At 38.0% G+C, this 27,275-nt stretch overlaps 1 protein-coding gene and 1 pseudogene across 1 annotated transcript in view; one reads left to right on the forward strand and one right to left on the reverse strand.

The window, feature by feature from the left end:
* Positions 1 to 8,139: 8,139 nt before the first annotated feature.
* LOC149254027 (65-kDa microtubule-associated protein 3-like) lies at positions 8,140 to 11,433 on the reverse strand (annotated as a pseudogene).
* A 7,606-nt stretch (positions 11,434 to 19,039) lies between these two features.
* Positions 19,040 to 27,275, forward strand: part of LOC149254028 (tubulin-tyrosine ligase) — a 114,784-nt gene continuing 106,548 nt past the window's right edge. The window contains exon 1 of the mRNA XM_089460053.1: positions 19,040 to 19,621. Within this exon, the coding sequence (XP_089316179.1) occupies positions 19,355 to 19,621 (267 nt within the window). The 5' untranslated portion in view covers positions 19,040 to 19,354. The remainder of the gene's footprint in view (positions 19,622 to 27,275) is intronic.

The raw sequence follows: 27,275 nt of genomic DNA on the forward strand, positions 1-27,275 counted from the left end.
AGGCGAAGGAGATCATTCAGTATCTTAGGGCTGAAAATGATGTTTTACAGAGGAGACTTGAGGGTGCCCAATGGACCATCACCTACCTGGAGCAGCGGAACAAACAGTTAGAGGAGGAGAAAGTACTTGATGAGTTATGGAGGATTCGTACTGACCGAGTCCTGAACCGAAGAAGACCCGGTGATCTATTGCCTGCTGAGAGAGAGTCCATGCTCATCCGGGTCAATGCACACTTGGAGAGGCTGTTGGCTAAGGCCAACCAAGAAAAGAAGCTGCTGAGAAACATGAAAAATCATTATTGGGCAAGGATGCATGTTTGCAAGGCGAAGATGAAGATATTCCAAAGAAGGTTGACCGAAGCTCTTGGGAAGAAGAAGAAGACCAACCCACTCCGTATCTTGGCTGAGGCCTCTCTCACTCACCATGATACTCATTAGCCTCTTCCTAGCAGCTAGTACAAGAAATTTTGAAAGTTTTGAGGCATTTTTGGCATTTTTGCGAAATTGACAGGTTTTGGCCTTTTGACATGCAGCGCTACGCTACATGGGGGCAACTCAGAACGGAAAAAACTCAGCATTTTTGGAATTTTCATGAAAAGTTACACCTACCTATGGATGGACTTCAGTTTTTATGGAGATTTGGGCTTCCAAAAGCTCAAAATACATGCAAATTTTGACTTTCTGCCCCTCTTTTGAGTTGCAGAAAGCTGTCTTGGGAGAATTGAGTTTTGAGGGGTCAAATGAACTCCAAATTCAAAAATTCCGGTGGGGTTGGAAAGAAGACTCACGGACCTTTCCAATGAGCTAGCTTACACCTGATTTGGACACCGGGAAGGCCCTCAAACAGGCCTCTCAATGTGCGCTACGTGTCAGGCATATGTGCGCTGCATGTCAGGGAATTTTGCCTATTTTGACCAGTTCGGCCAGAAAAGTACTGTTTTCACTTGGGTTACCTTTTTGGGCATGTAAATCATGGATTTTTATGTAACTTTCATGGCTCTAAGATACTTTTACTCTCCTTGATCACTTCTAGAAGTTTCTTGAATGTAAATGGTAAATATTTAATGCATGGATAGGTTTCCTAAGTTTTAGAGGCAAGTTGTTTTGACTGCCTATTATCTAGTGCTTAGTTTGGAATTAGTTGAAACAGCTCCTAGGAAGCTGAGCTCGACCCCTAGAGGTGGGGAAAGGAGTTAGATCATCTATATTATGCCTTCTCTTGCTCATTTTCATGGTTGGACTCTTGAGGGAGAAGCTCCTATTGTATATTTTACTTGTATCTCTGCAATTTGAGGAAAAGGAAGACCAGGGTTTTGCAGAAATCATTGGGATTCTTGTGGACTCTTGTGTTGATGGTGTGTTCTCTTATTGTAATTGTAAGTGTGTTTATGTGTTCCATCTCTTTCTTTACTGCAGCTTATTAAACAAATGAAGTGATAAAGTTTGAATTCATGCTTGCCATGCTCAGCTTTCAAATTTGTTTAATGTTTATGTTTTACATTGTCTAGAGAGGATTCAAAGTCATTGTTTGCCCTCTTTAGCTTATCTTTTTTCTTCCTTGATCATCCATCTCAGCTAAAGGCATCAACACAAACTCCTACCTTGCCCCAAAGACCCACCTGCAGAAACTGTGTCAAATCCCCACACCCTAAAATTGCAGATCCTCAATTTGCCACCAAAAAACCCCAAAAACTTTAAATCAACCCTCCTTATCAGTTTACTAGCCTAATATCAGTGTTCCTAATTGGGTCAGCTCATCCTATTGAAATATCTACCGAGTTTGACCGGAGAGAGCCTTCTCATACCCCGTAGGGCTAGCTACGAGGTGAAATGGTTTGATGTTGCCTTGAAGGTTTACCTTCCTCAGCCTAAGGTGAAATCTCAAGCGCTAACAGAACCATCATTGGCAGGAGGCTTAGGAGGATCTTGATTCGGTAGATCGGCCTTATTTTTACCTTTCCCTTCTTCTTACCTTTCAAAGTTTTCTCTGCTGCGGTGGACTGAACAATATTGACTTCAAAGGTTTTCCCTGTGCTGCCTACACTATCTCCCTAGAAAAATTGTGCAGATTTGCCCTCTAACTGAGCCAAATCCCACGGATAGTCACTGCTGATCAGGATTACCCATCTGAGCCTCCCAGTGACCTCTGCACAATTTTCAGCGACAGTTCCTGAAACCCGATCCCGGCTCGAAATGTGCTCAACGCAATTTCAAAGCCTTGTCCTCTCTCTCGATCACCTGCATCCAAAAGAGAAAGATAATGCATCATGGTAGGCTACGAGATATATGGATTTGATGTCTCGTCATGAGTGATTGTAGATACAGGTACATGGATGAGACATGAATCGACGACGAACGAGATGAACAAGGAGCGCATGCGAGGAGATTGGTTCGCGAACGGACGAACAAAGAATGCATGCAAGGAGATTTTTTCGCGAACAAGAAAACATATGAAGCATACCAAAGTATAAGCAAAGGAGCAATGTGCACATGCAACATCAAGCGAACACCAAGACCATCGAAGACTCCACACACCTTGCCATGTGGAGGTGAAGCTATGATACACCAAGAGCACATCCATCACTCAGCAGCACTGCAACTCGACATGGACACCACCAACAACATGAACATACCAGCACTATCTTGTCGAGTCGTATCATGAGTCATCTTGGCCACATCACTATTGTGGGCCATATTGTTGTAATCAATGGAATGCAATGTGGAAGTCCAAGAGACCGACATGTAAATATGAAGAGGCATGTAAAGTTAAATAGTCATGTGAGTCAAACAGTCATGAGGGAAGTCAAACAATCACGAGGGCCAGTTTCACCCTTAGTTATAAATACCCCTCATTTGTACATGCAAAGGACGTTTCACCTTGGTTCCTCCCACATAGCCTTGAGAGTCTGTAATCTTTTCTTTGAGGAGCAAGTAGTGGCTCTAATGCCCCGCTATCGGGGTTAGTGATGTAATGGTGTACAAATGTGTCTTGGAACTTTTGCTTAATTCAGAAGCCTATTAATAGGCCAACACACTTTCACACATGTATTGTATTCGTTTGTAATACTATTCTTTGGACGCTTGCAATGCATGTTGTTTTAACCTATATTAAAACAGTTGAAGTATTTTAGTTTTCTAATACATATGCTTACGAAAATGTGTTGTATAACTTGTTAACGTTGTCTCGCCCATGTGGGCTATCCCGTCGGACACTCAACAAAACCATTCGCATAAACTTGTTATAACGTTCGTCGCACTAATGTGGACTATTCCGCTGGGCGTTGTACGTGTTATCTGTTCACCTTGTGTTTGTGACTGTCGCATCCATGTGGACTACTTCACCGGAAGCTGCGCATGTCTTATTGTGTTGTGTTATGTGTCTCTAGCAGAGTTGGAACTATTCCCTTTCAACCTGAGATTCGCTTCCACCCTCTCCCTCTGCAGTGAAAGAACTTTGACACAAATGACACTAAGCACTCACCAGGCACGTGAACCTCGCTGTTCAAATACAAAGCAAACCACTCTCACGTGATAACAAGCAAGAGCAAAGGCATATCTTTAAGATAATGGAAATCGTGCCATCGTACTAAATGGGACTCATACACCAAACAGTGTGAGGTCTAGTTGGGACTTCATACCGGGGAGATCCCTTGAATGTTGGCGGGTCTAGCACCATTAACAATTCCAAAGAAACATTTGGAGGTTTTTGCATACAATTGTTTATCCTCCAATCGTTTGTGCATCTTGTCAACATGTTGGACATGATCCTTCCAAGACATGTTGTAGATTAGTATATCATCAAAAAATACTAAAACAAGTTTTCTAAGGGTGGGTTTGAAAATGGAGTTCCTCAAACCTTGAAATATGGAAGGTGCATTCGTAAGGCCAAAAGGCATGACCAAAAATTCATAATAACCTTCATGAGTTTTGAATGTTGTTTTCAGGATGTCTTCAGTGTTCATTATAATTTGATGATATCCTAAACGGAGATCCAACTTTGTGAAGTAATTTGCTCCATGCATATCATCCAACAATTCATCAATGACAATAATGGGAAATTTATCTTTATTAGTGAGATTGTTGAGCTCCCTATAATCCGGACACATACACCATGATCCATCCTTCTTGTGCACTAATACTATTGAGTAGAGAAATAACTTTGACTAGGTTGAATTATACTGACCTCTAGCATTTCTACAACCATGCATTCAATTTCACTCTTTTGAGCATAGGGATATCTGTAAGGCCCGATGTTTGGAGGAACAATTCCTAGAGTCAAGTGAATAGAATGATCATAACCATGAATAGGTTGGAGGCCTTTGGGAGTCTCAAATACCCTGGAATGTTTGTCCAAGACTTTTTGGAGATCTAGAGAAATAGATGATTTCGATGTTTGAACCTCTAGTGAACATAATTGTGAAATTACACCCTGTTGTTCTTTCTTCAAAATATTTTCCATGCCATTAAAGTTGATTATCTTCCATGGTTTCCCTGCAATACCCCTTAATTCAATTTCTTTTCCTTCCCAAAAAAAATTCAAGAAAAGTTCTTGAAAATTAAAAACTATTGTCCCCAAAGATTGCAACTATTGGACTACTAGTACAACATCAACACCACCCATTGGAATGGAAAGAATTGGACTATTCAATACATATTCCCCCATGGTTAGCTTGATATTATGACACTTTAAAGAGCAATTTATAGTTCCTCCATTTGCAACCATCACTTAACATTCTGGTGTTGGATATAAAAAGCATTTCAATTCCTTGGCTATCTTACAATGAATAAAATTATGGGTACTACATGAATCAATCAACATTATTACATTTTTCTTCTTGATATATCCTTCTATCTTGAGAGTTTGAGGAGTGGTAATTCCCGCCAATGCATTACAAGATGTGGTCAGATTCATTTCTTCTTTCTCTGGGGTTGGTTCGTGGTGTATATCCTCTTCTTTTGATGTTTCTTGTTCCTTTTCTTCTTTCTCTTCGCAATCTATATAAAATAATTTCTTATCAGCACACTTATAACCTTTATTTTATTTTATATCACAACCGTAACAATGCCCTTTTGCTCTTTTTTCCTCCAATTGTTGTAGTGTCAACCTTCTAGGTTGTGGGAGGATAGGAGCAACAACACTTCCATCTTTATAGTTGTGAGTGGTAGACTTTCTTGTTGCCATAATTTTGCATACAACTTTTCTTACCACCCTAAATGCCTTCTCCAATGAATCAAGTTCACAAAGGCGAACCTCATGTTGGATGTTATCCTTCAATTCCATATGAAGACATCAATGCAATGCTCCTTTGGAATATCAGTCACCCTGATATTCAATTTTTGGAAATCCTCATTGTGCTCCACCATTGAACCCTTTTGTTTGAGATTTATCAATTGACTAAAGAAGGTGTTGCTCTTTGTATCTTCATAATGTGCAATCATTTCCTCCGTAAAAATTGACCAAGTGACAACTGGTTTACGAGAAAAAATCCATCGATACCATACAAACTAATTGGGTTCTAAATATAAATATGCAATGCGTACCTTTTGTGTATGTTGAACGTCATGTAGATCAAAATATTGCTTCATATGTAGTATCCATGTTACCGTATCCTTGCCATCAAACTTCCTCATATTGATCTTTAGAATGTGGTTTGTCTTCAATCCAAAATTAGAGTCTCTAAAATCATGATTAACATTCCTTTTGTTCTCATCATGAGTTTCATGGAATATCTTTTCTCCATTAGGAAGCATTTCTTGTAGCAACGTTGTCAAACCTTCCTTCAAACCTTCCATGTATGCTTTTAATCCATCCTTCGAACCTTCCATGTCTACTTTTAATCCATCCTTCGAACCTTCCATGTTTGCTTTCAACCCATTCTTCAAACCATCCATTTTAGCTTCCATTTCATTTTTGGTTACTCTTTACGAAAGAAAAATTTGTTACACTTGGTCACGTAATTTTGATATATCATGTTGCATTCCTTTCTCTTCTTCATGTGTCATAGTAGAGCTTTCTGGTTGCTTTCTAAGAGTTTCCATTTTTATTTTATTTTTTCAAGGCATATTGGAATCCAATAATGATATTTGTGCTTTATTATTCCCTTTGAATTACTTCAAATTGATTTTTAAAACAAAATTTAGAAAATACACACCTTTTTCTTCTTGCTTTTTGGAACTCAATATTGAAATTGTTGTATATCTAAACCTTCGGCCTCCTAAGGTCTAAAATTCGATCCTATGGTAGCAATCTGAGTCTTCTTTCCAACGCCACAAGTCAAACCAATATTGGATTCTTCAATATAAAGTTATGCCAAATCTACCATGATGACCTGATTATGGATTGGTTCAATAGATCAAACTTGTATGGGATGCCACATGTCATTGTTTCAAACTTCGGCCATGAAATTGATACACAAGAAACTAAAGTCCATGTGTTTTCAGTCGCGATTTACAAAATTCAAATCTGATTTTTGAGAGAAAAGTTATGACAATTTTCCCTAAGTCACCTCTTTGAAATTGAATTCTAGAGCATGCAAAAACCCTAAATTATTCAAACCATATATAATAAAATGTAGTGAACTGAGATCTGAAATTTTTATACGAAGTTCACCAAGATTTCATATCCATGTGGCCAAAATTTTAGCTTCTGAATCTTTGTAGAAATAAATTTATAGTGAAAACTCTAAGATGGCCTATTTGAAGCAGCGAAACCCTAGAATCCAAAGCTTGATACCAAATGTTATGCAACCATCTCACAAAACATAAGAAAAGATAGATCAACAACTTGAAAAATAGCCTCTTCGAGGGTGAAACCTCATTTACATCACATAAATGAACAATTCTTAGATTATACAAATGACAGGACCTCCTTGGTATATATATGAGTCTAAGGGGTCACAATATAATCAGGCCCTACATAACAATAATAATGTAAGGGCACAACAATAACAATAGTGGGTTTCTATAGGGAACAATAATAATACTAGCAATTGTCCCAAAAGGTACAAAGAGAGGCTGATAGACTTATGAAGTTGGAATTGTTGAATTTCTATAAAATATTAAAAATAGAGAATAATGAATATTGGAAACCACATAACATCTACAATGTAAATTATATATATATATATTAAAATCTCAATTGTATTGGTAATTTGGGTACTGGTTAACTTTTACACAAACATATACTTCCACAATTGTAACTCTTCTCCAACATTGATTCATATTCTTCGTGAAACCTGCCACACTAATGTAGTGCAATAAGAAATATTTTAAAGAAAGGTTGAGAAATCTTTCTTTATATATAAATATATATCTTTGATATGTTTTGAATTTATTTAAAAATGAGCAGTTTGTATCAAATCTATGTGTGCTTGGATAGTGCAGACCATTGTCACTATGAAGCTGTGACAAACTGTATAATTCATACAGCTGAGCAGTACTTCTTAAGCAAATGTTGTGAACTTTGCATGGTCTTTCCATAAAATTGACTACACCAAAAATGAGATCCATAGATTTAAAGAAGCCTACACCACTGATTGAGAAAATCAAATCATGAAACTCTTCAAGAAATTCCATTTCTAATTTTTCATTTTTCAATTCCGGTAGTGACATGTAGCATATTTCCTTCAGGTTGGCATCTCCTCACATATCACCTTAAGAGAGGATTGAGAGAGTCTGAAGTTCAACAATTGTTTTTGTGGAATTAATCTACCTACCACATTTTAGATCACTTAATGGCTCTATATATGCGCATTGCAGGATTCACTTCACTTTCATACAAAATTATTTACATCAATATTTTCATCCTTATCGATGTTATCTCAGGACTAAGTACAAAATTATTGACATCGATATTTTCATCCTTATCGATGTTATCTCAGGACTAAGTACTATGGTCAGTATAGTAAAATTCAGTGCATGTTTCAAAAAGCATCCTCGCCTCTGATGGAGAGGCATAAACAATGAAATATAAATTTAATTTTTATTAAATGCAGTTCCAATTTTGAGGAAAGGGCTTTGGTATGAAATGCTACCAACATTTACCAGACCTACATATCTACTTAAAGCGAAAGCGTCGGCCCTCTCACTGGCAAGCAACAATGACTATTCATCATTTAAATTTTCTCTAAAATAATGAATATCAATTGCAATGAGACGTTGTACCAGACCCACTAATTAATTTTTTCTTAAAGGCCACCATGATCAAAGCTTTTGGTTCTTGCAGGAAGGAAGACCCACAGAGGCAATCATTGTGAGCATAAGCAGAAGCCGGGAAAACAGTTAAGGGTTTCGCTTGTGGAATCTGGCCACAGAGACGATTGTTTCTTAGATTCATATGCTTCAAATGCTTCAGACCCAACATATGCCCTGGAATTTTCCCTTTGAAACCGTTCCATGACAGATCCAACCATCTCAGCTCCTTTAGCTCGCCCATGGGCCTTGGTATCTTGTCCACCATCCGATTTCTTGAGAAATCCAGGCGCTCAATTTTCTTTAACATGGAGATCGAAGTTGGAACGCTGCCCTTCAAACGATTAACTGATAAGTCCAACCACTTGATGATGCGCTCGCCATTGATCTCCGAGATCCTGCCTGTGATCTCGTTGTTGGCCAAATTGATGAACTCCAGGCATCCCCCTAGGGATGGGCAAGAATATGAGATATTGTCACTGAAGAGTTTCTCTATAGACCCATACAATTTATTTGAATGAAGATCAATTTATTTCAATGAAGATCAAGAACTGAGATGGAATCAAGCAAGGAAACCTTAGAGAGATACATTCATCTTCTCTCTGCATCTAGCAGCGAGGGCAAAGTAACATCGAGGTCTTCCTCTCAGAGTGATAAATTCAGGGAGCTTGCTAACAGCTGCCCACGCCCTCTCAGCACGCTTCAAGGTAAGGTGTGCACCCCTGCTTGCATTGTACTGGTTTTCATCCTATCGAAGTTATCAATATTCACACGCTTGTGTCACAATGAGGAAAATGTTGACAACAAAATTCCACTATCTCTAGTTCTTGCCTTCCTTACCTTGTTATAATCTTCAAGCCAACTCTCTTTTTCACAGGCAGCTAACCATTTTTCAATTCTTTCCAAGATTTCTTTCGTGCTAAATGCTTCTTCATAGTCTTTGCAATGTGCTCTTCAATGCTCTTAAGAAGCTCGGAAGGGTCAACTAACCCTGTGAACAAATAAAAGGAAAGCAAATAAGTATCACCTAATAGATAGGAATTACTCCAATAATTTTATCAAAGATATGTTCTCCCTACAATAAATTATTATTGTTTAAGTATATACCATGAAAAGAGATTACCAGAATTGAGCAGTAAAAGAAACAATACCCAAGAGAACTTACCAGAATCCATGGAGGCAATTGACTTGTCCAACGTAGTATTACTTTCAGCAATGAGATGTGTTCTCCTACAAATTTCTTCTAACTCTGTTCGCTTCTTAAGAACAAGCTCCTTCATCTTACTTCCTTTTAGCTCCTCAAGTCTTGAAACCTCTGCTTCAACCTGTATCATCATAATTTGACTAAGAATCTAAACAAACAAGCTGGCTCGCACCACATCAATATGCATAAATACTGCATGCATGCATGCAGAGGATCATCCAAATTTCTCAAGCCTACATGGTTAATAAATTCCATAGACAGGGCATTGGGAGAACATATTTCATGCTCTGAAGCTGCAATGTTGCAGGTGACATTCTGGAACATCTGTTGCTCTTCCATAGGGGTGTCCATTAGATTCCAAAGCTCCAGCATAGTCGTGGCCAAATCTTGAAGCTGGAGATATGAAAAAATCAAAAGAATCAGCCCAATGCACCACATTATGTTGCAATATAGATCAGGGTAATAGCAACCAACAAAACAAGGGGTAAACAAATTGCATGGGCAATCTCATGAAAATAACCTTTTGCATTCGTTTCTTTTTTTCTTCTCGCAATGTTTGAATTGTCGTAGCCAACCTATCAATAGTGTCATTACTAATGCTCTTGGATTGTTCAGACTCATCCAAGCTTGGATGCACATCTGTTACCGTACGTACAAAATCCAAGCCAAGGACAGAGCATAATCCATGGATTGTGTTGACAAATTCGATGACTTTGTAGAGACGCTCACTCTACATCAAAAACGAATGGCAAAAGAACAGATCAGATACACAAAAATACATAAAAAAACAAAGGCGAAAGGACAGATCACAAATTCAAAAGACATATCCACAGATTACAAATAAACAAGGGGTTTAGACACTTGAATTAATTGAGAAAATTAAAAGTATTTAAAAATTAAAGGAACTATGATAGATTTGTTAGCAAAACTCAAACCCCATTAAAATCATAAATGTGTAAAATTGGGTCCTCATGAATTTCGGCTCTATGCATGAGACGAAACCCATCCCACAGTGATACAACACGCTGCACTGGCTCCATCAAGCTTGATCTTTTCAAAGCAATTTATACAGCAATACACATCTTATCACTGTTTTCTTACCAATTTTTTGTAAGCTTGAACTTGTTTTCTTGCTATAAATTTTTGGTTTTTTGGAACATAGCTAATACGGTTAAACCCATAAAATACCCTAATAGACTCGGTAAATCCTAACTCTCTTTAGGGTTATCCCACATTGCAGCTATTAGCAAAAGCATAAGACAAAATAAAATAGTGAAGCAGTAGTAATTCTTACCTTTTCTCTTTGAAGCGATTGAAGTTGCTTATGGTATTCTTCAAAATTCCTAAGAGATAGATCATTTTCGTCCACTGAAATGGCGGACGGACTAAGCTCTACACGTCCCAAAATTTCATTTGAAATCTTCTGAATCTGCATTTTAACATCCCAAATTTGTTGAATCCGTTCCTCTTTTCTCCGGCGCATTTCTTCCAACAGAGGAGTTATTGCTTCCAGCTGCTCCTTCAGGCTCCCTGCTCTTCTGTCTCCCTAAAATGGAGCAGGTAAAACCAATATCAGAGTCTTGTAAGATTTAAAATTCAAAATGAAACCATGATATAAACTGCAAAGGCATATTTTCGGTCTTGTTATTTTAACCTGTTTAGGCATGGTAGGGCAAACTCTGAGGGCAGAATAAATGGATGCGAGCTCTGCTTCGGAATCGGCAATAGCCTGGTGAAGCTGAGCCCATGATCGATTTGATTGATCTACTTTCCATCTGTAAACTTCCAAGCATTCTTGTTCAAGCTGGAGCAACATTTTATCTCTTTCCTTGTCCGGCTCGCCCATTTCGTCCCATATTAACTGAAATTGAGCAGATTTTTAGCCACCAAACCACTATACAATCCATAGCATATTTTTCATGGTTAGCTGAAATAAATATAAGAAACATTAAACATTACCTGGAGCTCGTAAAGAAGAGATCCACAAGTTGTCTCCAGTTGCAATAACTGATCGTTCTGCAAGCTCGGCATTCTGAACATATGCCCTACACCAGAGACATTTTGATTATGGTAAACAAAATCATGGAACAAACCATAAATTATGAAATTAACAGAGGATTCCTCTTCCAGCAGAAACCAGAAGCATTATGGCAGCAGGTCGTGGAAGAGCCCGGAAACATTATTGCAGCAAGTTGTGGAAGAGAACAGGAAGAGCAGAAAGCGGAAAGAGGAGGAACAGAAATGGAAAGCAGTTTTGGTTAAACCAGATGCCAGTTGGAGTTGGACGCCGTCGTGGAAGAGCCCGGAAACATTGCAGCAGGTCGTGGAAGAGAACAGGAAGAGCAGAAAGCGGAAAGAGGAGGAACATAAATGGAAAGCAATTTTGGTTAAACCAGATGCCAGTTGGAGTTGCACGCCAGATGTCAATCATATGCCAGTTGGAGTTGCACACCAGATGTCAATCATAGAAAGAAAAGTTAGACGAAAAAACTCATTCAAAGGAAGGCCTATCGGCCTAAATATGGGAACTACATGGGCTACACTAACAATAACAATAATGGGGCTACACTAGTAATAACAATAAGGGGGCTACACTTGTATTATAGGGACCTAACATCCTCTGTCTCTGTACTTAACCATTCATCTCATGTAAAAGAGGATATAACTATAGTTTCTCGAATATTCGTGATTATAATCTCTTGTAAACCAACAATATCCCTTGTTTTTGTATCAAATACTCTACGGTTCCGCTCTTTCCACAGGTGCCATATGACAAAATCTACAAGCCAAACGCTAAGCTTTAAAGGCTATGGGATTTTTAAACTTATTTTCAAAACAATGAAAGTGAAGATCTATGATTGTACTAGACCTTAGCGCAAAACAATGAAAACTTGTAGTATAATGTCCCAAGTACTGCACGCAAAATTATAGTTCATAAAATTGTGTTGTGGTGTCTCTTCTTCTTGAAAACATAGGGAAAAAACTGACAATCCCTCATAGCCTTTTCTTCGTAGGTGATCCCATGTGAGATTTTGTCCATGTGCAAGCAACTAAAGGGAAATATGAAGTTTTTTCCAGCTCTTATTATCCCATATGTTTCTCCATAGACCTATGTTGGCTTCTGTGTGTTCACCTGCAAGAATTCAATATGCTTCCTTTATAGAAAATGTACCGGATGATTGATGTCCCCATCTCAGAATATCCCAATCCTGTGCTACTCTGATGGGTCTATTTATTAATAATTTTTTGAATTCCTGCCATTGGGAGTTCTCATCATTGTCTATCCAATCCTTCTTTTCTTTCCACACCTTCCATTCTTGGTTCTCCGTTTGAGGTTTCCAAAAATCAGCCAAGGTATAAGCACCAAGTCTTTTAAAAATTATTGATGCTACCATAAGCACGGGCACTATTGCCAAAATTATTCCCAAAAAGCCATCGTTTTGCCATCTTTGAGTAACTACTAAGGAAATAGGCATGCAAACAAGTTGATTATTTGGCATTACCTATAAGACTACTTTCAACAACGTAAACTGGCTTGGAAAATTCAAAGTTATGAACATCCAATTGTTGATCTTATTCCTCGTCCTCTCAAGAAGATCCTCCCAAGAGGCAACCCGATTATAGTGAATGACTAAAGGGACCCCTAAGTATTTGGAAGAGAGATACCCTTTGTAAAATCCCAATACTCGAGTCAACTACTCCTAAATGATATATGGACAGTTAAAAAAAAAAAGATACTTGTCTTTTCATTATTTACTATTGTACTTGATGCTTCCATGAAAAGTTGGAGAACCTTAGATATTTGTCGCCCCTCTTTCATCGTGGGTAGCCCATAAAGGACCACATCATCTACATATTGTTGATGTGAAATAGGAAATTCTGGACCATATAATCTTAGTCCATGTAGATGTCCCAACAAACAAGATTTCTGAATAACTCTTCCGAGGCCCTCCATCGCGAAAAAAATAGGAATGGAGATAAGGGATCTCCTTGTCTTAAGCCTATAGAAGAAGTGAAGATGTTTGAAGGAGAACCATTATTAAGGATTAAAAAAAACATTGTGGATATTAGTGAGGAGACCCAATATATCCATTTATCATAGAACCCATAGGCACTAAGTACCTAGAATAAATAATTCCAATTGATACGATCATATGCTTTAGAAAAATATAGTTTAATTATTATACCTAGCTGCTTTGTCAATATGAGGGAGTGAATAATTTATTGTGCCACTATGATACCACCAGTAATCTGACGACCCATCACAAATCTAGTTTGAGTGGGCAATATGAGGGAGGGCAACATTGGCTTCAACCAATTGACTATCACTGATGAAATAATTTTGTATATGACATTACAAAGTGTTATTGGTCGAAAACAATGAGGACTCTCTAAATGACATGTCTTGGGTATGAGGGTAAAAAAAGTGGCATTGAGAACAGGATGTAGAGACATTGTTTGGCACGATTCTTCTACTAGTTCATGAATTTCCTTACCCATAAAGCTCCAACAGGCTTGAAAGAAATCTGGAGTATATCCATCAGTGCCTCGTGCCTTATTTTTTGGCATGTTCATGACCATCGTCTCCACCTCTAGAAAAGAGATTGACCACATCAAAGCTATGTTATGATCACTAGTTACCAACCTTGGGATGTGTTGAATTACATTATTGATAACATGTTGATTTTAGTATGAAGACTCTGCTAGGAGACCCTTATAATAATAAATTAATTCATGCTCAATATCTGGGTGTTATATTTTCTATCCCCCTCTTGAGATGTAATCAATTTTTTTTGTTTTGTTTATGTGTATGTGTTGAATCTTCGAGTTATGAAATAATTTTGTGTTCCATTCCCCTTCTTTTAACCATTAGACTCATGATTTCTGCCTCCAAAGTTCTTCTTCTTGTTTGCGGCGTTGTTCCAATCTGGTGAGGGTAGTTCATTCTTCCTTTACCAATTCCAGAGTTCATCCTTCAAGAATTATCCTTAATTTTATTCCTGCCATTTTCTATTCCAGATGTAGATTATCTTGGAAGATATTAGTTGAACCTTCTATGTGCAACTCCAGCCACCATTTTCTGAGAAGCTCCACAAATAAAGGGTCACGTAGACAAAAGTGTTCAAAGAAAAATGGGTGATTAGAGGGTCCCTCTTTGAGGTCAATTTCCAATCTAATCGCCTAGTGGTCTGATCCCATGCAGGGCAAAATAAAAGCTTCAAAAAATATTTCTTTATGTAGGATTCCTTTTGACAGGAGGAACCTATCCAGTTGACTAGTTATTTGATGAGGACCTCCCTGCTTATTATTCCATGTGAATAATCCATTGGTTGTGGGTGTGTCCACAAGCCTCAAATGTTGTATATAACCATCAAAATCTATCGATGTTTGGTCTAGTCTTCTCACCCCTCCTTTTTTCTCCAACAAGGATCTGATAAGATTGAAATCCCCTCCTACTCTCCACAAAGAATTTTCTATTATTCCTTTGATATGAGCGAGTTGCTGTAAAAAATGTACTTTGCCCTTCACAGAAGAGGCCCCATATACAACTCTTAGAAAAACAAACTCCTTAGTACCTATATAATGGAAACAACTCGTAAGGGTTTTTGTGGTGGCCATCTAGTCCTGGAATTCAACCTCATTAGGGTTCCACTAGATTGACAGACCCCCAACATTCCCCTTTTCTCTAGTGCCATAGATTTACATCTTGTCCAACAATAGGATGCAATTGGTGCTCACTTATCCTCTGTCACTTTGATTTTCTACAAAATCACAATCGGCGGCTGCTCCTTTCTTATTATGTCTCGAAGATATCTTTGCTTCCCCTTGCTATTAAGCCCTCGAATATTCCAGGATAGCATTTTCATTGAGAAAAGTTGGAAGGTTTGAGAGATACATTCAGTATGGTTATCACTTGAATGGTATTTGCCAACACTCATTCCATATCCTCCGGTGTGTCTTTGTGATTCTTTTTGCCTTTCTTTCTTAGCTCCTTGATTAAATATTTAAGAAATATTTCCTTACCCTTCTCTTGGAAAGTTTGATGAGATTGAGCTTCATGAACATTTCTAAGTGATTGTGCACTTTTAGCTTTCTAGGAGAGATAGGCATTCCCGTACTGTTCCCTATGCTCTTTCGTCAACACCGTGAGGTCTTGGGCTGCCCATTCATTAATCAAACAAACTAGGCCATGTTCTTCTTCAGAAATATCCTTATAGTCCTGTATGAGTAACAAAGCAACTTCATAAAATCTAGGTAAGCCAAAGAAAGGTACCCCATCCACAAATTTGTGCTTCTGTGCCTACTTTTCTGAGACTGCTTCTATCATATTGGTGTCTTTTATCTTGTTATCATATTCTTTCGTAACTTCGAAAGCAAAAAAATAATTTATATCTTCCATCGACATAGTATTAGGCAAGTTTTGATTCTTCTGGTTACACCTTCAGGTGGAGACCTTAGTGAATCCATCTTTCCCCAAGTCATTGTCAACCTCTAGTTCCTGTCTTCACAGCGGACACTCCCGAATGAGATCATCATGTTGATGACAAATGCGACATCAGAAAGGAACATGTTCATAGTCTAATGTCTGTGTCCATAATTCACTATGGCAATCTAACTCTATTGATTTCGGGAGAGGTTGAGAAATATTCATGTAGACACATAAGCGCACATAAGACATATTCCTTCCTCTTTGGGTAACCTCTGATACTTTGACAAACCTTCCAAGCGCCTATCCAATACCTTCCAGTATCTCATGTATCTATAAATATATAGGGAGGGAATATAACCTTACCCAAACCGGGGCTGCAACAAACTCCTCCTTGTCTGGGTTGAAGCAAGATTCCAAGTGGCAGATGTATAACCTTGCATTATTGTAGAAGTATGGTCCACCTGCGAAAATACGTTCTTTATCCTCTAGATTGGAAAACATGACCATAAAAAATTCCTTAAGACCCAACCTCAGGTCAACTTCACCTTTAGGTTGCTAGGTTTGATGAATCCACCATTCAAGCTCCCGTTCCGCTGGCCAAATTCCAGTGGATTTTCATATGAAAGCATGATCATGCATCTGCTTGCGATGATCTTCCAAACATTTTGAAGGAATGGTAAATCAAGTGTTTGTTATAACTTTTGGTATACAATGTCCTCACAGACCCTGTTTCCATTTATGACCTAGGATTGGTATTTGCGACGAACCCGAGGGCCCTTCTGTAGATCCAGGCATAACATGTTTGTGATTTCTTTTACTTGCAAGGGCTTGACGAAAAGTGGAGGCTTCTCCCCTGGCCCGAGGGCCATCTAAAGTGTATTCCTTCTGATAGAGAAAAAAGGATGAGCTTGCAACTGAATTGTTATGGTTTTAACGCTATGATTCAGGTTCCAAAATTGAACTCCACCGCCTCAACAACATCATATCAATCCTGCCTTTTATAATGTTAATTATACAATTTATATATTCCTTATTAATGTAGGATAAGAAATATTCAACAATTTTTTCATTTGTTAATGCCACTAAAATTTCAATTTTCTATAATTTTGTGATAACACAATTTTAATTCAAGATAACATTATATCTCAATGACAATTGAATTCATGGTAACATTATGTTCTAGTATTTTTTACCATCTTTAATCAAATATAAAATCTCAAAATCCCAAAGATGTTATTAAATTAATCAAAATTAGAATATAATGTTTAACTATATACTAATATAAATTTATGAAATATATCTATTTATTTATTGTCGAGATATGAATAAGTCAAATTAGATTAATTTTTTTTTGAAATAATGTTAATTAGGGGAGTCGTCTACCGAGGCGGAGGAATTGCCCGGATGGCCAAAAGTGGCCGGAATCTGGGCAAAAAAATTTCAAAAAATCTTGTAGAGACAGTCTTTGAATCGTGTTTTTGATGGTGGAAATGGATTCAGCACCATAAAAAACGTCTAGGACACCTAAAATTTTGAATTTTAACAACTATAACTTGGATTTACAAAAATCCTCACTGGATTTTCTCTAAATATGACCAGAATTTCCATAACTTTCCGGGCAATTCCTCTGGCTAGTTAGAATACAACTTAATTAGGCATATCTCAAGTGGTTGGAAGGTATGAATGGAATCCTCCTCACCCCAATTTAATTCGTGCTAGCGACATGATGAATGTTCACAACATCCACAAAATACTTATGTTACTCTTATGGAATAAACAAAATACTTCCGTTATCCATATATAATATACAACATTGTACTGGTAAAAAGATAAAAATATTTAAAATAAATTGAAAGTTAAAATACATCTAAACTAATTAATTAATATCCCAAATTTAAAATACCCATTGTTAAAACAAATAATAAACAATCCACATTTAAGAATTTATACTATTTGGTTTGTGTTTAACTCTCCTTAAGTTTTATATACGAGATAAAAAATTTGGTACCCTATGAGATAATGTTGAGTGAAACAAGAGCAACTCCCATCAAAGTAATTGCTATCGTGAGACTTATAAGATATCTAAAAAGAATTAAGCAAATGAGAGTAGGTAGATGGCCTAATGTTATCTTTAATAAAGGCATAAGTGAAAGAAAGAAAACATGGATGAGACAAAACTACACATAGATGCAAAAATGGAATATTTATCTCAATCTTTGTCCCACAAATAACAAGGAGCTAAAGAATTTTGTTATGGAGAAATTTCGTAAACGGGTATGGGGAAAAGAGTTGGGTAGAAAGAAGTACTGCATTGAGGAATTCAACCCTACGTGTGATCTACAACAAAAAGAGTTCATTGGAGCTAGCATTCCGTGGAGGGCAAAGGTTCTTATTCTTCAATTAAGAAACAACTCGCATCAACTTCGGTGTGAAACATGACGGTGGAAAAGGCCTAAAGAAGCTTGGGAAGAATGAGTGTGTACATTTTGCACCTCTAGGGCAGTGGAATCAGAAAAACATTTCATTTTGGAATGTGATGCGTTCAAAGACATGAGAGAAAGTTATGAGAATATGTTAGCATCAGTTTCTTGGCATTGTCTTTTTAGCGAGGGGATTGTTGGAAGGTTGGGCCAACACATCATCAATCTGAATAAGAAAAAGATTAAATTGCAAAAGGCGAAAAACAAGAACTAATGGTCCCATAGACTGGTGGACGTTAAAGTTTCATTTCATATACAAATATTATAAAAAATGGAGAATGAAATCAATTGTGATGATAAAAACTATCACAAGGAGTATGCCCTAACACTGCTTTTGCTTGGCTAAGAGCTCGTCTTCCTCAGACGTAAGGAAATAGGTTGAGTATACCCTAAAACTGTTTTTGCTTAGCTAAGAGCTCGTCCTCCTCCGACGTAAGGAAACAGGGTAACGACCCAAGACCGAAAAACATCTAGCAGGAGCGAAAACCTGTCCCCTTACGAACCACTAGTGGGTTATTCCAGGTGGCGTGATTTTCCTTTAATAACGGTGATGAGTCAACTTGCATTCGCGATTAACAGCGAAAAATAACTATCCTCACTACTAATTTGACAATAAAATTATTATAGATTTTCCCACCTATAAAAAAAAACATATAATATTCACCATAATAAAAAAAAATAAAAAAATAAAAAAATATATATATATATTCACCATAAATGCGGAATGCGTAATGGTGTATCGTTTGCTGCGTGGAGGAGTGCCTATTGCTTTCCCTCTAAGGTGTCTAGGTCTGCACGATTCAAGCTATTGACTGCCGTTGACTAAACAGTCCAGTTAGTGAGAATCTCCATCCAACTCCTTTCAAAAGTTACATCAAAAAGTAGCCAGCCGACGGTTTTGGAAGCTCTGTATACTTTGGGGTTTAGGGTTTAAGCATCACCAGAATGAATGGAGGAAAGTAGCATAAAGAATACGCAGCAGAAGGGAATTAATTTATCGAAGAGCACAGCCGAAGCAATTGCCAAGTGAGCGCAAAGGATTCAGCCAAAAATGGCGATAATAAGGGACTTCAACGATTTTTTGCAGGTCCATGCCTTACTTCTGGCAGCTTCAGGCATTCCCCAAACCCTTTATCAACGTTTGTTCGACAAGCTTTCCACGGAGACTTTCGATGGAGGCAACTTCTTCCAGATCGAACTCTGCGAAGATGGCAAGCAGAGGCGCCTGGTGCTATCCTGCAATGCCATGGCCAAGGACTCCAACGTCTTCCTCATCGATCACGCGTGGTCCTTCCGGCTCCCAGACGCTCGCAATCAGGTTAGAATAAGTTTTGAATTCCATACTTGAGTGTTGTCTGTATTTTGTGCAGTCAGTGGAATTGAACTTGAGTGCCTTCAGTGGAATTGAACTCGTGACCTGTGTTGCCAAATGAGAGTCGCATGACCTTTAGGCTTTTTTTTTCAGAAGGAAAAAAACGCTTGTTATTATTAATATATAAACCAGTACATCATGTCACAATACTTTCATGAAAACAGTACCCTATATGAAGGCAATATGTTGCCAGAAACAAACGGACTAGGGTGCAGAAAACCTCCATGACCAAAATATAAACAAAAACATATATATCACCGGCTGAGACAAAGAAAGCAATTTTATGTCCATAGATCAGCAACGGAAAATGGAGAGAAACCGCGGAGAACAAAAAACATATACAGAGTTTGAGTCTGCCTGAGACATTGATCATCGAGCTCATGGACTGTGCAAAGACTGTTAAAGCAATTGTAGACATCAACCTGGGAGGGCCAGTGTTCCGACATCCATTGTGATGTTGTCCACCAGCAAAGTAATATGTATGCAGCCAACCTAAGCCGAAATACCCTGCTTTGACACTAGTATATTCCCAGTGAATGTGCTGGAAAGAAATATGTTGAAAAGACCTTTTAAGATATTCAATATTTCGGAGCCAACCCTTTCGCTGAGGATCGGCGATAAAAGATAAACCCAGCATGTGATTGATTAGTGCTTGTGAGTCCCCAAAGATCTGGATGTTTTGTATATCCAGGAACCTGGCAAACTATATAGTAAACCCCATAGTGCAATGGATTCAGCCCTCATATTTGTGCCATTTCCCCAGACCAGTGTATCTTATACTGTTGATCTGATTGATGCAAAGCCACACCCCACAACCACATGATCCACCCTGTTCTGCTCCATCAAAATACCCAGCAGGGTAGGATATGTGCAGGGCAGATTTTCTATAAGGAATTCCTTTATCCACTGTGTTTGTTTGCATCAGAGGCTTCATCCAGAAAACAATATTGTTGATAATATGTTCTATATTAAGACTTGTGCCATCAAATATGATGGAGTTTCTAGCCTTCTAAATTTCCCAAAAAACCACAAGGGGAATGGCCATTTCCGCATCCATCTTGCACAGTACACATTGTCCAGGTCCATATATACCTCTCTTCCTCAAGTTTTCCCAAGTCAGTGTCTTATTTTTCCATGCGAGCCATGCATATAAAATAACCTTGTACGGGACTTGGGCTTTCCAAAATCTACTAAACCAGCATGTATGCTGAAAGTTGTACACACTACCACAAATGAACAAGTATGTGTCAGCGACATAAATAGATCCCCAGTGAAATAGACCGTCCCACCCAATTTGGTCTCCCTCGTCGGATTTGCATATGCCAGTTCTGCACAATGCAACAATCAATCTGTCCCATTTCCCGGTAGCTTCTCTTGTCAATCCAATCTCCTTCGCTCGCTTCCAGACAAGTATGATTCCATTCCATGTTTTGATCGCCTGCGCAAGATAGATAATGCCCCTGGAATTTAATCTGGCAGTTAAATCTTCTGAGTAGTGAATATCGATCTCGGTGCCCACGATACGATCTCTGCCAATAATAATCTCCTTCCCCGAGCCAAAGGACCAACAGGATCGCTTTAAGAGCCAAGTCTTAATTTTGTTAAAGCTAATCCAAATGGTGGATCCAGTTGGTTTGCCAATCAGGCCATCTCTCATCCAGAATTCAGCCTTTATGCCTCCTAAGTATTTAGTTCTGATGATGTCTCCCCACAGACACTTGCTGAATAAACCACACCATAGGGATTTTGTTAAGAGAACCCATCCAAAGACTTTGAGATTCAGAATCCCCCAACCTCCAAATTGCTTTGGAATGGTGAGTTTTTCCAGTTTGATAAGGTGGAATTTGAAACATTTTCCAGAGCCTGTCCATATGAATTTTGGCATAATACGATTGATTTTTTGGATGATCGTGGCAGGGAGGTAGAAAAGGTGTGCCCAGTACACCACTAGTTGCTGCAAAATAGACTGCATGAGAGTGACTCTGTCCTTGAGAGTCAGACACCGATGTTCCCATCCAAAAATCTTCTTGTGAAATTTGTTAGTGATCCATAACCAATCATTAACGTTATAATTATTTGGTTTAATGTTAAAACCCAAATATTTTAAACCTGAAACAATTGATTGTGTAGCCACGCCAAATAGATTAGCTAATTGTTCAATCTCCTCCTGTTGGCCCTCCGCGAATAGTAACATAGATTTTCCTTTATTAATTATAAGTCCAGATGCATTACCAAACCTGCAAAGGATATTGTGAAGTGTAGCCCACTGCAACCTAGAAAGCATTCCAAATATCAAGATATCATCAACAAAAAAACTATGTGTAACCCTTATGCCATGACCCACAGTGAGTCCATGGAAATGATTCTCCATACATGCTGCTTTGATTTTATGGCTGAGTCCATCCATGACAAGAATAAAAAGCAATGGCGATAGTGAGCAGCCCTGACGGAGTCCTCTTCCAGCACCAAAGAATTTTGTGGGATATCCATTAATTATAACAATGTATTGAACTGATGATACGCAGGCCATAATCCATTCAATATTTTGCATATCCAAGCCGATCCTATGAAGAATGATGTGGAGGAAGGCCTAGTCAACACAATCATAAGCTTTTTGTAAATCCACCTTCATGACTACAACTTCTATTTTCTTTGTGTGGATGGAATGTAGGCATTCCTGTGCTGTGGCAACAACATCATGAATCAGTCTGTCCTATATGAAACCATATTGTTCCGGAGAAATGTATGTGGACAGGGTTGACTTAATTCTCATTGCAATGATCTTGGAAATAAGCTTGTATAACAGATTACATAACGATATGGGTCTGTAGTCCTTGAAGGACACCAACTCCTTTTGTTTTGGAATTAGAGCAATGAATGTGGAGTTGATAGCTCCTGCGATATGTCCCCCAATCCTGGACTCTTCCACCATCTGCACTAAATTCGACACTAACAGGTCAAAAAAAATGTATGAAAAATTCGACTGTCCAACCATCTGGTCCAGGGCATTTATCTTTCGTGAAGGATTTTAGAACCTTGTGTACTTCCTCCAGATCTACAGGCTTGTATAAATCCCTATTTTTTTCCTGACTGAACATGTTGGGGTAGGACTTTGACCCCCATATTTGGTCTTCAAGTTGTGAACCCCTCCGTTCCTTGTAGGAGGCCTCAAAGAAAGAAACAACTGCCATCTGTACATCTGAAGTGGAATGTACCATATTACCATATGAATCTTTAATACTCCAGATAGTGTTGATGTTCCTCCTATAATTTGCGTACCTGTGGAAGATTTAGTGTTCCTATCCCCCTCTTTCAGCCACAACGCTCCACTTTTCAATTGCCAGGTGACCTCTTGAATATGTAGATTCTTTGCTTCTTTTCCTCCAACTCCTTAATACTCTTGATGAGGTTTGGGGAAGGGTTCCCAACATCCAGGATCTTACCTATCCTTTCCAACTCCTTTTTGATGGAAAATAATTCCTTTATCATGTTTCTTTTCTTATTACGCTCCCACTTTCTGACCTCCGATTTTAAAGCATGTAGTTTCCCATGGATGGCCTACATGGGAGGAAAATCTGCACCCTTGTAGTGTGTCCAGAAGTCATTAATTAGTGTGTTAAAATCGGCATCCTTGAGCCAAATTCGATTAAACTTGAATGGCCTTGTAGTTGGAGGCTCCTTCTAGTTTGTTCTCTGCCTTCATTGAGTTTGTCACGTTGATATCTTCTATTTCTAACCTTGAAACTCCTTATTCTCCTTTCATTAGATCTTCAAGCTGCCTTTTTTCCTTCCTTCTTTCACCTTAGCTCTGTTACCATGTTAGAAAGTAAAGAAGGAGAAATATTTTCCCTAGTTGATAACTACTTGTGATATTCTTATGTTCTTAACTTCTTATTAACTTTCTTATGTTCTTCTTTTATCTTTGTTTCATCAAGCAATTATCAAAAGCAAAACACTTTCAACCCTGGTCTTTGAATTACTTTAAGGAAGATCCCCTCCTGCTAGAGAAGAGCCAGCTTAAAGTGAGAGGAAGGGCTGTTGTGATGATTGGTTGGCACTTTTTCACATTGGGTGCAAGCCTTTGTAAGAATAGGAGAAAAGAGATCAGTTTGAAAATGATCTAAAGGTGAAAGTGATGTGTACCAAACTCTGCCTAAACAACTAGATTCAATCAATTGTCTACTCTAGAAATAGTTCAATCTCCATGGTAGGTAATAACCGTAATATACGCTTTACTTTTGCAATCTCACCCCATTAGTTCGAGACTTGAGTGCTAGTTTTTTAACGATTTTTATGCTAGCCTTTCCGTCCTGGTTTTTGTTGGAAATATATTCTGTAATCATGACCTGATAAGATAATTTTAGTAATATCCAAAGAATGACCACTATAAGTCAGTCAATGGGAATAAGAAGTACAATGGACATTAAGTGTCATTGATGTAAGGCTCTAATGGTTTGCAATTAATGTGGTTGTTAGAAGGTGGCCTTAGTGGTCCCTTTTTGATATGGTGGTTAGAAGGTGGCATATGATTTGTAATTAGTGTGGTAGTTATTCTAGAGATAATCACCATTTAAAGGGGTCTTGATATCCATTGTATCATACCACATGCAAGAATAAATCAATGTTCTTTAGAGTGGAGTGTTCTACCCCAAATGAATGTTTCTGGATTATAATTCTGGTGCTGATTTTTATGTGACATTGTTCAATATATCTGAAGACTCTGGTTTGCTTGTGGCATTTATGTTCTGAATTTAGCATGGTACTAGAGCACTGTCGTTGGTCGTAGACACTTATATGCAACTTCAATAGGTCTCTTTTTTGCTTCAACATCCACTTTGTCATCTTCTATACTATTTGTAGATACTGACAACATTGTGGGATTTGATTTCTTGTTCTTGACCGATTGTGCCTATGCTCAGTTATGGAAACCCTTGTTTGTTTGGCTGGTTCTAAAGAGGTTCACACGAATAATTTTTTTGTTTATCGATGGTTACAATTTTGAAGGGTCCTTTGTCATGAGCTTGTTTGCACTTTGTTATGGTCAGGCTATTTGTGTCTCCTTGGGTCACTTACATATACCTGCCCAACTACACAGTAGGGGTGGGTTTTGATAATGTTTATTTCGCCAATCTTTTATACCATGTCTTTCTGTAGTGACCATTATGGGGGACATTAGGATTCAATTTTTACTTGGTTAAATATCAATTATGCCAACTTACCTTTGTGTTCCTATATCAATCTTAATGGGGGATGTGGGAGATATGTTGGCTAATCTTGACGTTATTGACACTGTCATTAATGTAACACCCTAATGGTCTGTAATTTTAGTGGTCTCTTATTAATATGGTGGTAGGAAGGTGGCCTAATGATCTGTCATGATTGCAGTATTTATGGTAGAGCTAATCATTATATAAAGGGGTCTTTATCCCCATTGTACCATATTGCACACAAGTATAAAATAGTGTTGTTCAGAGTGGAGTTTTCTACTCCGTGAGGGTTTTGTCCACTAGCATTTTGGTGTCGATCTTTATGTGAGTTGTGCAATATGTGTGGACGATAAATGTACAATGATAAGTAAGCATTGGGAGTCCTAAGGCATCTTTGTGAGAACTGTGAAAGAAATAAAAGAGGACAAGGAAAGTGCTGAAACAGATAATATTGAACCCTAGAAACCCCTAAAGAATAAATTGGGCAAAGGGTTTGAGGGACAGCAAGGAAGAAACCCAGAACCAACAGAGCTGTCAATTGTTAGTTTTTCTAACATCCAAAGCCATCAAGACTATCATACAAATTAGGAGTCAACCATCAAGCTTCAACCAATGTCAATAGATGCTTAAATATCTTGGAGGCCCACTGTTACTCTATATCTTCATATTAAATGCATAGCAGCAAGGTAAAAAATATAACTTCAAGAAGAAGAAAAATGGTACTAATAATTGCATGGAAGTGTGGTTGTCATTGTTTGACAACAATTTGATTAATCCCCATGACAGTGCACTAGCTTTTGGTTAATTTTAGGAGGCCCAGGTCTCTTTTGGGCAGCTGAAAATCACTGAACAGCACAAATAGTAGCAGCAGCTCAAGTCCTCATCCTAGCCTAGCACATTTAAAGTAGTAGAGGAAGCAAACTTACTCCACAAGTGGCTGAATTAGCTGAAAAGAGTAGAAAGTGCTGAGAAAAATAATGTGACATGATATAAGCCCTCATAATTGTGATATGAACTAAAGGATACTCCGTTATTTTCCACTGAAGAAAAACTGAGCTGAAGGAAACTCCAGTGAGCCGCTCCAGAGGAGTTGGAGTTCGAGAATAGAGAATGGAGGTAAAGATGAAGAGGACAATTGTATAGTGTAGAAGCTAGTATGCTTTTTACATCAAAATGAGCTTTCAAAATTGGCTGAGCTGACTCCCGGCTGATGCAGAATCAGTTAGCAAACCTCATCCTTACTTGGATCAACCCACATAATGATAAATGACATTGAAACTGGTCTAAGTCACCCTGCCTAAAATCTAAGTTCTTTTTCTGCTTGTAAATGCATGCCATTCCAGATTTTGCCATAAATTGGTCCAAAGCGATTTTCCACGTTTATTCTCTCTTTTGATGCTTGTTTGACCTTTTGATGCTGTGCCGTGCATTGCTACATTCAGAACATGTTGGCTTTGTTGTTCTTGAGCTTCAGTATGTTGTATTATCTCTATTAATTAAATCATTTGGAGCCCTTATTATTGAGAGAGAACAAATGTGTGGTTTCAAGATGATCTCAATTGGATGGAAACTTTCGAGGAAGGTTTAAACAGTGTTAGTTGGGCAAGGCATGATTTAACAATTGAAGTAAACAAAATGTTGATGAACATTCTTTAGTTCTTTTAATATGATAAACTTGGATATTCATTTAAATCATGCATGGGAGGATCCATATTATTCAATGGCTCGCTTGGAGGGTTTTGACACATTATTCAGGATCTTCCTGGCAAAGAGCAATATCATGTCCCAATGAGGATGATTTTATGAGAATCAAGTACAACAAAAGGTGTACAGTTTTGGGATAAAGGGTAGACTGGGTTCTCAGTTTTCCCTGTATTCATGATTGTATCATATAATTTATTTGTTTTAAGATCATCCAACTGTGCCAAGGTTGCACGAAACGGGGAAACGGGTACGAGTTTCTGAAACGGGAAGCGATACGAAACGCGACCTCCCCAAATTTTGGAAACGGGGAAACGCGAATATATATATATATATATATTAGGAATTTAAGAAATATGTGCAATCATAAAGCATATATGATACATTCTAATTTATTACATTATGATAAAATTGTCAATTGTCAATGCATAGACTATAAGTATCTAAATTTACATCACATTTACTCATGAATAATCACATAATGAAAATAGAAATATCCAAAATCAGCCACGAGAAATTTCTAATTTTTTGTCTCGTGGTTGATTGGGAGTCTCCTCCTACATAGTCGAATGACCTTAGTGCTCTTGATTAAATACAAGTTTCATACCCTAGTACCCTACATTCTCTTGATTATTGGGAGTCTCCCCTGCATAGAGGGCTTTGTTCTCTCGATTAAATACAAGTTCCATACC

This window comes from Pinus tabuliformis, chromosome 7 (assembly GCF_031772625.1).
Source record: "Pinus tabuliformis cultivar Carrire ecotype Pingquan chromosome 7, CPIR1, whole genome shotgun sequence".
NCBI classification, from domain to species: domain Eukaryota; kingdom Viridiplantae; phylum Streptophyta; class Pinopsida; order Pinales; family Pinaceae; genus Pinus; species Pinus tabuliformis.